Below are 13,062 nucleotides of genomic sequence, written 5' to 3' on the forward strand. Positions count from 1 at the left end.
ATCTGTTTTAAGACTGGCAACCCGGTTCGCTCTCTCGTCTCCCTGGTATTTTGCATCCAGCTCAGCATGTCTAGTTGTGTAATGACGTTTCAAATTGTATTCCTTGTGCAGCGCAACTTTCTCTGTGCAAATAAGACAGGTCGGGGTGCCCCTGTGCTCAACAAAGAAATATTGCATTTCCCACTTTTCCTGAAATTGTCGGTGCTCATCACCAACCTTTCTCTTCACCGCAGGCTTTGAAAAAGACATGTTTGGGGCTATGTGACATTTATAATTCTACTTGGTCGCTGTCGCATTGAAGTTTCAATCAAGCGTTTAGCCGACGGACGGGGAACGTCTCAACGCGTAGAGAACGTCATTTCTGCTTCTTTTTCTTGCAACCGTAGCACGGCGATCGGCAGATAAAAAGCCGGTAGCAGTCTCCTTTGTTTTTACGCTCGATGTTCATGTCTTTCATGACGACACGAACACCGTGGCGTTTGCAGATGGTAGAAAGTGCAGGGATAGCGAGCGCAAAAAAGGCGACTGCTCACGGCGCCGGGCTGTTGTTACAGGAGAAAGAAGCGGAAACGACACCGTGACATATAACAAATAACATCAGCTGTTTCTGATGTTAGTTGTTTTGACTGCTTTTACATTATATTGAAATATATGTAATGTTCATGTTTGCTGCAATGCAAACGCAGTGATGCAAATAAAAACATGGAGCCACAAATTACGGTGCGACCCTATAATTAGTCCGGGTTACCGGGGACTGTTGTTGCCGATGAACAGGTGTCGCTATGTGACTGCAGACTAAATTGGGCTGCATTGAGTTCATGACTTTTCTTTTATCCCGCCGCCTACGCATCACTGTGAGAGTTAATATGAGATCTCTCTCTGTGGAAAAATAACTTTATACACACGTCAGTGGGATTTAAATCTATATACGTATAATGTCCCGCTGGGCAGCAACTTAAAAAAAAAAACTTTTTTTGAAGTGTTGTGAACGCAGCGCGCTGGGGCGAATGTCGGCGTTTGCCCAATAGAAAGGAGGAAGCCAGCCAGGCACAGGAAAGAAAGAAACACTCCAGGGCAACGCTGCTGGAACTTTGACTCATTGAGAAATGTTTCCCTGCTTGCATCAAGCCCGGCTGGTGTCCCCTGAGATCCATATCCCACCCTGATTGGTGGGTTAATTCAGCTCCGCCCACAACACTGTAAAGTGTCATACATTATCAAACTAACATTACATTTTCATATTAAGGTGGGGCCAAAAACTATCGTCCTGCGGGCCGCAATTGGCCCGCGGGCCGCGAGTTTGAGACCCCTGGTGTAGGAGGACACCTACTCTGTGTCTGGTTAAGTATAAGAGCCCTTTGTTAGGGGGACCGCTGGACTCTTAGCACCAGCTTTGGGGTCACATCTGGAACACACACACACACACAGACACACACACAGACACACACACAGACACACACACAGACACACACACACACACAGACACAGACACACACACACAGACACAGACACGCACAGACACAGACACACACACAGACACACACAGACACACACACACACAGACACAGACACACACACACAGACACAGACACACACACAGACACACACAGACACACACACACACAGACACAGACACACACACACAGACACACACACAGACACACACACAGACAGACACACAGACACACACACAGACACACACGCACGCACACAGACACACACACAGACACACACACAGACACACACACACACACACACACACAGACACGCACGCACACACACACACAGACACGCACGCACAGACACGCACGCACACACACACACACACACACACGCACACACACACACACACACACACACACAGACACACACACACAGACACGCACACACACACACACACACACACACACAGACACACACACACAGACACACACACACACACACACACACACACACACACACACACTATGCACAGACTGGTACTCTTTGTTCATACCTGTGTAAGACGTCATAATGAACTTGTGCATATTCATGTAAGCTCAATAAAGAGCAGTGTTACGAGGGAGCAGACGAGAGCGACTGAGGTCAAGTGAAGGAACGGCGCTGTCACAGTTCTCTCCCTCATCAATTGTCTGGTTCCAGCGGTGGGTCTGTGCTAGACGACCCATCAGCAGCTTTTTCCACTGGTTACCAGTACGTGGTAGAATCCACTTCCAGATCTGGTTGTCTTTAAATCTGTGAATGGATTGGCTCCATCTTATCTCTCTTTAACAAAAGAATCCAAGTGGAGCCCTCAGGTCTGCAGATAAGCAGCTTCTGACCAGAACTAGACGTAAAAACAGAGGTGAGCTTTATCGATGGCTGCAGCCAAACTCTGGAACAGTCGCCCTTCACATCAGGTCGTCACCAACACTGGACATTTTTAAAAGCCGGTTGGAAACACATTTGTACTCTGTAGCTTTCAATCCTGACCAGTCTTTATAGTCATTACTGTGTATGTTTCCTATTTTCTCTCTACTCTGTGCAGCACTTTGGCTCAAGCTGTTTTTAAATGTGCTGATAAATAAATGTAGATTTCTTTGAATAAAACAGTGGAGCCGAGCTTTGAGCTCAGTGTGTAACAGTGTGTGTGTGAGAGCCATGTAATGTCCATGTGTGCATGCTGACTGTGCTGCTCTGACCCCCCTCCTCCTTTCAGGGTGGAGCCTGCTGGAGTCCGATGGTTGAGACCAGGTCTGAGGAAGTGTAAGTGTGTTTTTAATGGGATTCATGAAAACAAAGCAGCACACATTCAACCATCTTCATCATGTCAGGAGTCATCATCAAAGTGTCAATCAATGAACAGATGATGGATCAATAACTGCAGCTGGATTGTGTTTGTTCTCTCCATCAGATTCCTGTCAACTCACAATCGACACAAACACAGTGAACACAGAGCTCCAACTGTCTGACAACAACAGGAAGGTGACACATGTGGAGGAGGTTCAGTCATATCCTGATCATCCAGACAGATTTGATTACTGGGCTCAGCTGCTGTGTAGAAATGGTCTGACTGGTCGCTGTTACTGGGAGGTCGAGTGGAGAGGAGACGTTTATATATCAGTGAGTTACAGAAGCATCAGAAGGAAAGGAGGCAGTTATGACTGTTTGTTTGGATTCAATAATCAGTCCTGGAGTCTGAGCTGCTCTGATGATGGTCCTCAGTCTGTCTGGCACAATAACAGAGTAACATCCATCTCCTCCTCCTCTGTCTCTAACAGAGCAGCAGTGTATGTGGACTGTCCTGCTGGCACTCTGTCCTTCTACAGAGTCTCCTCTGACACTCTGATCCACCTCCACACCTTCAACACCACATTCACTCAAACTCTTTATCCTGGGTTTATGTTCTGGTATCCTGGTGACTCAGTGTCCCTGTGCTGAGTGGAGTGTAAAGAGTGTCTCCTGTTACAGAAACACTCTGACTGTTGAACAGATAGTTCAGTCTGTACATGTCTGTCTCTTTCACTCACAAACACGTTTTCAGATTCATGGATTCAATCAGTTGATGTTTGAAACTCTTCTAAATGATTCCTTGTAAACTTCTTCCTTTTCAGTCACAAACAAACAGGAAGTGATGTCACATGTGTTCCTGTCCACACAGCAGAATGAGTCTATTGCTGACAGTGATGTACAAACAGAGTGAGCATTTCTGAGGCCCAAAATAAACTGAGTAGTTCACTGAATGAACAATGGACTGTGAGCTCAGTTCCTTCATCATTAGTATGGATTATATATGTATATGTATTATATTAGTATCATATATATCAGGTGCTGCTGCTTTCAGTCATTGTGCAAATGTGCTGTTTGTAAGCTTGTAAAGCTGCAGTCAGCTGAGACTGAAGAAGTCACCTGATCAGTGAGCAAACGTTTCTGAAAACGTCCAGATGAACAGAATCAACCTTTTGGGATCAGCCAGCAATGCAGCATCATTGTTGTTCAGCTTCAGAGGTTTGCAGGAATGAACTGATGACCAGAAACAGCTGCAAAGTCCAAGAAAATACCAGCTGGAGTTCAGCTGCATTTGAAGAAGTCAAAGAAAAGTAAGGATGGCAAAGGGCGACGTTTTCTTCCAAAGAGCTGCAAACATGGTCGACGCCTCATTAGAAGAATCATCTGGACATTTGTGAGGAACTCTAACCAAGAAAGCAACGTCACACAGATCCAACAGACAGTTTCCATGACTGCAAGTGTTGAGTGGAAAAATGCTACATTGCATTATTGCATCCTCTCACCACAGGAGGCGCTGTTGGCACCACTGATTGCTGATCAGCTGTTCTCTGATGATCTGATTGATACTGTGAATAACGGGACTCACTGAACTCTGTGACACAGTGAAGATTACAGAGTTTAACTTCACCCTTTAAGACTGAGCACAGAACCAAGTCCGCCAGAGCTTTTGTTATATTTTTACATGCTGTGGAGCCATTTGTGGGAGCATTTCAAGTTGCTATACATCAATACAACTGTTATAGCCCTAATTTTAATAATATGTATGCATTAAGTCCATAGTAACTACATAAACTGCAAAAACAACCTCTGCTCATCCATCTCTGTGTGTATCAGGATACATTTGGTTCATAATACACAGAAAAATCAGAGTTATTACCTGTAATAAATGTGAAAGATTCCTGCAGTGATAACCAGGCAGGACTGAAACACATCCAAGCTGTCACCACGGTAACAGCACCGCCCATCCACAGGTGAGGGGAGGAGCAAAAAGAGGGACTTTGACCATTTTATACTAAAAACACTCAACTAATGTTTCTAATATGAAACAAATAAGCCCACATTAATGTGAGCGTTTATTAAATAATAATAATGATGATTTCCTCCTGATCTCATTTCCACAGCAGAGAAAACTGTGGTGTATATTGAGGTGGAGGGTGTGGTCTCAGGTGTAGAGTGAGGGTGGGGTGCACCACAGCAGCATGCTGGGACTGCTGAGGGTGGAGGAGGGAGTGATGATGACATCAGAGCTGCAGCACAGAGACCAGTGAACACACAGTCTGTTCATCTTTGCATAGATACAATATACAGCACAATATTGAATGACAGACACGCTGTGGGAGCTTCCACAGATACACTGACGTCAGCATCCAGAGTCCTCCTGCTGCTCCCCCCTCAGAGCCCCGTGATCAGCACCAACACATTCAGTTAGATGACAGAGTCCAGCTGCAGCTAGAATCAGCTCCCCTCTGTGAACAACAGCACAGCGTCAGTGTTTCACACTCAGTGAAAGGAGGAAACAGCAGAAGAACACCATGTGTGCTACGTTTCCCAGGACACACTACAAACTGCACAAATACAGAGCAGCACGTGGAAGGACCTGGAGCTGCATTTACAGAGCTGCAGACAGCGTGATGTCCTGTATGGACAGGTGGAAGGAAGCAAGTCCTCAGCTGGAACACTCGTGTTTGTCCACAGACAGGAAACACAGCAGGAAACTTCCTCACAGAAGTGCAGCTCATGGATAACACACTTCCTGTCAGTCAGAATGAGGCTGCAGCCAAACACAGAAAGGTGTTTTTGTCCAGATGAGCCCAGAGAAGAAACACGAGTGTTCACAGACATCAGAAGCTCAGAGAGGTGAAACATGAGGTTGGAGTCCTCGTCAGCATCCAGAAGAGCTGCTGTGAAACCCTGAGTACTCATGACAGACTCTGATGGCACAAACACATCATGATTCAAACAGAAAGACAAACATGGAGCTCCTGATCCTCCTGCATGAGAACAAGCTGACATGAGCGCTGTGTCTGAGAGTGTCTCCCTGTCACAGTGACAATAACACAGCTGCTGCTCACAGTCATTAAACTGACCTGAGGTCAGCTGTGCTCCTTACATATGAACCATGTGACCTCACATCAGTGCTGTGGATGACTGTAGTCATAGAAGAGTAGAGCTGTAGCAGGTGGTGTGAGGAGGAGGTGGTGTATTCTAGTTAACGCAGTACTGAAACACTCCAGCAGAGGGCGCTGTTAAGTCCTTATTGTAACACAGTTACTGTGTGCAGTTAGACTTCATACATAATCTGCACTTATTTCCATCAGACATGCTGTCAGTAAATGATTGGTTTCTATTGATTCTACTTCCTGTTGACTCGTTTGATGACAGTGAAACAATCACAGCTGATTGTGTGATGATGTAAACTGTCACTGTTACATTCAGTGTGTGTGACATAATGTTAGTGCAGGCTGATAACAGCCTGGTTCTGTTAGAAACACATGAACGTGTCCATAGATCAGTGTGTGTTTAACATGAGAGCTTCAGCCCTGCTGATGTGTTAAATAAAGACATGCAGGAAAACTGATGAGACTCTGAAATAACTCTTTATATTTATAATGTAACTCTGCATCAAAAGAACAACAAAGGATCCCAGACAGGTTTCTGTGAACAAAGACCATTCTGATGTTTCTGTGTTTCTAACACTTTGACATTATTAGTAAACAGACTGCAGTGAGCAGCATTTATAAAGAGCTTCTATATAAAGATATGACAGCTGTTTGACAAGTTTATCACTCTGTGTTTGGACCTGATCAGTCCAGCTGTTTACTTGAAACATGTTCATTTACCTGTTCTGTTATATTCATGTTCTTGTCTCTGTTGAAAACACATTTTAATGTCCCTCAGATTTTTCTCCCAGATGAATAAATATAAAAATGACACAAACTGACTGCAGCTACTTTTTGTCCTTTCTGTCAAAAACCTTCATGTGACTCATGAGAGACACGTTTCAGCTGTTTGTGACAGATCAGAGGCCAACAAGTCATTTATAACACTTTCCATCATTGTTTAAAGTTCTCAGTGTTTCTGTGTTGCTGCGTATAGGATCTCCCAGCATCATCACTGTGCTGTCCAATCATTGTGTGCGAGGTTACCCTTATAGTGCGATGTGTGTTTGCACAAAGAGAAGCATGTGTGTCAAATATAAATAAGCACAGAACAGAAACAGCTGCTCGTTTCTTCTGTTTAGAGTCAAGTTAGTGTTTTGTGTCTTTGTTTGAGGCCTGATGTCGAGCAGAGGTGTGTGTAACTGCACTGCTCTGTTATATGTGTGAAGTGTGTGCTTCTCTTCAGCATCATCTTTGTCACTGCTGATTCCTTTGTGTCATCATGTGTTGAGAAGAGAGAACAGTTATAACGGAGGAGCAAAAGGAAGCCCTGAAATCTGCATCAACAAGGAAGTGTTGGCTCACCAGTGATCCCAGCAGAGCCACTGGTTTGGCTCCAGTTGTTCTAGATTCAATGATGTTGTTGCTACAGATACATGTCAGCATCTTTATTGAATTTTATATGAAGCAGAAATGGTGTCATTAGGAGAAGAAGAGGAGAACAAGTCCGGCGAGGAGGCAGCAGCTCTTAAAGATGAAACAGCAGCTCAGCCCTGAGCTCAGAGAGCTGCACATGAAAAAGCTCCTCAAGCAGATCCTGTCAGAGGTTTGTCATCAACAGGAGGAACTGTTCACATCATAGGATGAAGATGCTGTCAGCTGGATGAAGAAGGTTATTTAATGCAAACGTTCACACTGAAGTCAAATTGTTGTCGTGTTGAACAGATTCATGTACTGATCGTCTCCAGAATGTTAGAAGAGCTTCAATGAATCATTAGAAACAACTTACAGCTGCACAGCTGTGTCAAACACATCTGTGTGTCATTGTGGGATTGTTGTGTTTCTACATGTGACACACGTCTAAAACATGCACACAATCTGAACACAAACAGGGACTCATGTGTTCCCACAGCCAGATGCTGAGAGCCATTTCCTTGTAGTCCTGTGTCTACATACATGAACCATTAGATGTTATTGGAATGATTGTCAGCTCTGATAGTTTCATGTGTGTTTAGCTGGACGCTGTTTGATCCTCGACATGTTTAAAGGTGTCCAGTCCTGAGACACTGGGGCTGGAAACAGCTGTGATGTCATTGGACTGTCACACAGACAGAAGTGCATGAAGTGAGCAGCCGAGGAGCCGCTGATGTTTTGGATTCAACAGCATTTGAAAGGTCGACACAGACACATTTGCACACAGAAAGCTGAATCTGTCATATGCCACAGTGAACTCACTGTTCAGTGTTTTTCAGGAAGCTTCTTAACTGCCTCTGCTGCCAAACAAGCAGCTGATGTCCTTGAGAAGAAGCTGAAGAAGTCTTCAACAACAAATACAGGAAGTGGACTTTCAAATACTAGATTCACTTTAGACTCACAGAGAAATGACTCAACCAGCTGTGTTTGACTATATGAAAGGTCAGTGTGTGTCTGCACACAGACTGTTGTGTTGGACTGTTATTCAGTTGTCTGCTGAATGTTTTCAAATGTCTGCATCTCAGCTGTGATGAGGCTGGGGGTCATGGGAGGCCACCGTAGCAGCCTCTTCAACATCATGACATCATCATAAATGCTGCTGGACTGTCTGATGGGCTGACGGTGAAAAAGCCGTCGGGAAGGAAACAGAAGACATTTCAGAGGCTGCAGCAGATTTCTTTGATTCGGGGCCTTTTTCAGCTTTATTGGACAGAGCAGTGAAGATAAGTGACAGCAAAGCAGAGAGAAAGGGGGCGTGGCCCGGGTCAAAGCCAGGCCAGCTGCTCTCCACCTCGTGGTCACCTGCTCATCCTAGTGAGCTCCACCAGCAGCCCTTTCACACACTTTACACTGTCAAACACTGTGTGTGGACCTCAGCTAACAACAGGCTACATTTAAGTCTGGACTACATGCTTTTATATTGTTTTTATTCCATCAGCAGCTCAACATCATGAGCAGCTTTGACATAAAGACATCAAACTCAAGCTGACTTTAAGCTACTTTTAATACAGGGGCTCAAAAACAACAACATCTTTATTATATATCAGGACACAAAGTCATTTCATCTCAAAGGGAAACAGCTTTATTTGGAATAACCAGCACTATCAACTGGTTTGGGATCTCCACCAGTTTCATGTCTTTGCAGCTTCTCCAACAAAGTTCCTGTAAAATCAGCATGTTTGTCTTTATTGGTTTGATAGTGATTGATTATTCAGTCCCAATCTGCTGTCATCTAAAGAACAAAATGATGTTTCTATGAGTCACAAAGCTCCAGATGTTGTCGGCTTCACAAAGAAAACAAAGAACTTAAACACAAAGTGTTTGGAGCCAAAATGTTCCCAAGCTGCTCTTTTTGAAATGGCAGAGGTACAGTGGTGTCTAACAGCACACTGTGGAAGGCAAACATGTTATTGTTGGATGAAACTTCATGAATCCTTTGTAGATTTGAGCTGTTGGAGCCTTTCTTTTCTCTTCAGGTGTACAGATGCTGAGGAGGCAGGTGAAGCAGGTGGAGCTGTTGTGATGCTGGCAGAGGGTGTGTCTTAGTAACTCTGTGAGGCAGAACTGGATCCAACATTGTGGATGTGTTGATGTTGGAGCCATTAAGAGTCTCTGGCCACACTGTAGGATTTCCCTTTGATCCACTGTGGGGGCATTTTGGAGTCTGTCAGTGAAACTCTTCATGTTTGTGTTTGACTCCAGTTTATAGAAACAGAGAAATGTGTCATGCTTTTGTTCGGCCTCCACAAATACACACATTTGTTCATTGGTTGGACTTTTTGGAAGGAGACACATTGAAAACCATGTTAATAAGATCTTGTTGTTTCCTGTGGATCCGACACAGAGAGTGGACTTCAGACAGAAAGCGTGGAAGAGATTTTAGAGGCCGTGTCTGGCAACAGGAAGTTTCTGTGTGTTTGCTGATCTTACATGTGGAAAACAACACGTGATGTTTGTGAAGTTCTACAATGATCATTGTTCTCACAGCATTTTGAGTGGGAACAGTTCAAACTGGGAGTAGTGGGAGTTATTTACTGATTGAAACAAGCTGAATGTTTCTGTGACGATGAAGATCAGCAGCTCAGCTGATCAATGAACTGACATCTATCAGTCGTTTCATGAGATGAAGTCATCAGCAGACATTTGTTCTGACTGTGTGATGAATGTCAGAAGGTCAGGGCTCTGCTTTAGTCACTGCTTGATGATCATTGGCTCATTGTTGAATCCAGGGCCCAGTCTGACCTCTGACCTTTGCTGCAGGTCTTCTGTGTTATCTCCACTTTCATGTCTGATCTTCTGCTGTATCGTCCAAAATAAACATCTGGATCATTTCCAACACTTCAGCAGATCTTTAGTTTGGGCAGTGCAGCACAGAATAACACATATTGTACTATACTGCCCACTTCCTGATCTTATTGGATCTGTGTGTGAGGTTGGTGAAGGAAACACATGTTTACTGAGTGAGTCGCTGCCATTAGGAACTAGTTTTTATATCACAGCCTGGAAATCACACAGGACCATTTCTGCAAGTGAAAAGTCGTCATTGGAGGAAAATGATTGTGTAGTTTGTGCGACTGAAGAATTGTCCCAACTACATGTGCTGCTGACCCTTGACCTTTCCTTTAGGTGCACAGAGGAGTCTGTGGGAACATCCAGAACTGAGGCATCTTGTGTACAAACGTGTTCAGACCAGATGTCAAATGATGTCAGATGTCATCCGTGAATGGATGCAACTGTGGATCGTTCCAATAAAATGAGGCAGTTTTGTAAGTACAAGCCCACTACAACCCATCATCAACATTTTAAATTACATTATACATCTTCACTGATATAAAGCACCACTATTTTAACCTGATTCACTTTTTCCACCCTAACAGTTCATTCCTCAAATCAAACAAGATATTTGACCCTAAAAAAATGCATCAACAAATAATTTTGTAATAAAATATTTATTCTTCAACTTTTACAAGTGAAATCAAACAAGTGTGTTTAAGAGTGAAACCAGAGTGGAAGCTGCTCATATAGAGTCCAACCCAGGCTAAAGTAAGCTGAGTAGAGCAGCACCATCAAAGTGTCGGCTCTCTGAACACGGTGCAAGATCGCCATCTGCAGGACAAAACTAGTTTTTCTCGCCCTCCTCGTCAACATCAAGATGATGTCATCGTACAGCAACTGATTCCCTGTCCGTCTGGAACAAAGCATTTACATTAAAAAAGACATTTACAGAAAATACAAACACCAACAACACATCTCATCATCACATGATATTTTATTATTTATTATATTATATATTTTTATTGTACCATCAACATCAACAAATACCAGCATATTTTCTTTGAGATTGAGTAGAGTGGACCTTTCCCTTGGTTCGCTTCCTGCTCGCAGCATCAGCTGACCTCTGACTTCCTGGTTAAGGTCTCTCAGCGTTGACTGGAATATCAAATCGGACTCACACCATGTTCTTGTAATGTGGTCATGTCTGTCAGCTGTTTGAAGAGCATCTCTGGCCTAAACACAATAGGAAGAACAACAACACGGCAAAAAAAAACAACACATTTCCATATTAGATGAAGGGCACCGTAACTGGAAATGGTAACATTCATCTGATGCTGCTTTGGATTTATCTTCTGTTTTAGACCAACTTTGATCACTTCGAGCCATCTTAAGTCCGTTTGTTCTAACTTCTCACTAACATCTCGTATGATTTCAGATCCCTGCTGTTCCCCAGCTGCCCTGTAGGTTTGTGCTTTGACCTCCAGAGGGCGACAAATCAGCACAGACAGAGAGCTCCATTCAAACTTTGCTGCCATCAGGAATAATTCTTCAAATATAATCATCAGTGTTTGAGCAGTTATGATATCAGGGACAATCTAGACATGTGTGACAATACTGAACATGTCACATGACACACCTCAAACATCATGTGATCCACTCTCAGTCTGCACTTTCATTCATGACTTCAACAGGTTGAAATGAGCTTTGAAGAAACATTCAGTGAAATAAATCTTTCATGGATTCATGTGAGCAGCAGATGAACTTTACAAAGAATCAGTGGATTTATCTTCTGTTTTAGATCAACTTTGATCACTTCGAGCCATCTTAAGTCCGTTTGTTCTTCTCACTCACTAACGTCTCGTATGATTTCAGATCCCTGCTGTTCCCCAGCTGCCCTGTAGGTGGCCTCAGTGTGTCTCACACCATTTACAGATGATTACAGGTCGTTTACAGTTCAAACAGGTCCAACATAAGAAATATGTAGAAAATATCCTGCTATAACAGTTTGGGTCAAAGTGCAGATGTTCCAGATGTTCTGAGTCTGTCTGTGTTTCATGTTAACATGTAGATGTTGGACCAAAGTGAAGCTTTTTGATGTGACAGCAGGAATGTGAAGTGTAACTCTGAGCTGTAGGAAATGAAACTAAACGCACTTTTTCTCCTTTATTTATAGGAAAGTGTAGGAGAGCAACAGATGAACAAGCGTTACTGTAACAGGAAACATCAGAGGACCTGTATGTTCATCATCATCACTGTTTCCTTGTTCTGTCACAAACACACACTTCCTGCTCTCTCTCTGATGGATCTGATTGGCTGTTTCATTCACAGGAGGTCAGGGCGTCACACAAACAGCTTTAACTGCACAACGACACACTTTAAATCATCTGCAGACAAACCTGTGTGTTTGATTTATGAAGAAATAATAAAGACGTGTGTACAGCTGTCCATGAAGCAGCTTCTCACACAAACTCTGACACTTCAGCCACTTTAATTCCTGCAAAGCTGCGTAATAAAGAGCTGTGACTGCTATGAGCTGCTGATGATGACTGCATGAAGCTCTCAGCTGAAGCTTCTTTCATTTATTTTAATGTTAATGTCGCCTTTTTAAGTCTGTGTGAGGATTTTAATGACACACATTAAAGGAGCTTCTTTGATTAGAACCAAATTCATGTTGATTTTCAGCCTGAAATTATTAAAACTTTAATAATTCTGTTTATAATCATCAACCTGGAGACTAATGAAAAGTATAATAGTGAAAAAAAAAGCCTTTATTATTTGAGTAATGCCTGAATCTGCTCAGAGACGGAGACAACACAGAGGTGTTGATGACAGTTTGACATTAACTGAATTAAAAACAAAGTGCTCTTATTGTGAAAATCTGCCTCTTATTTCTTTAAATCATTTTTACGTATTTTTTAACCTCACAGTGAAACATTGAGGCATTAAT

General features: G+C 43.2%; 1 protein-coding gene across 1 annotated transcript in view; it reads left to right on the top strand.

Annotated features, from left to right (window-relative positions):
* Window positions 1-4,704, top strand: part of LOC146577201 (protein NLRC3-like) — a 39,528-nt gene extending 34,824 nt beyond the window's left edge. Inside the window, exons 6-7 of the mRNA XM_085252157.1 lie at window positions 2,699-2,745; window positions 2,894-4,704. Coding sequence (XP_085108283.1) covers window positions 2,699-2,745; window positions 2,894-3,420 — 574 coding nt within the window. The 3' untranslated portion in view covers window positions 3,421-4,704. The remainder of the gene's footprint in view (window positions 1-2,698; window positions 2,746-2,893) is intronic.
* Window positions 4,705-13,062: the final 8,358 nt, after the last annotated feature.

The sequence above is a fragment of the Mchenga conophoros genome, linkage group LG3 (genome assembly GCF_057382185.1).
Source record: "Mchenga conophoros isolate Kocher_MC1m ecotype Shallow Benthic linkage group LG3, M_conophoros_male_GT1.1, whole genome shotgun sequence".
Lineage (NCBI taxonomy): Eukaryota > Metazoa > Chordata > Actinopteri > Cichliformes > Cichlidae > Mchenga > Mchenga conophoros.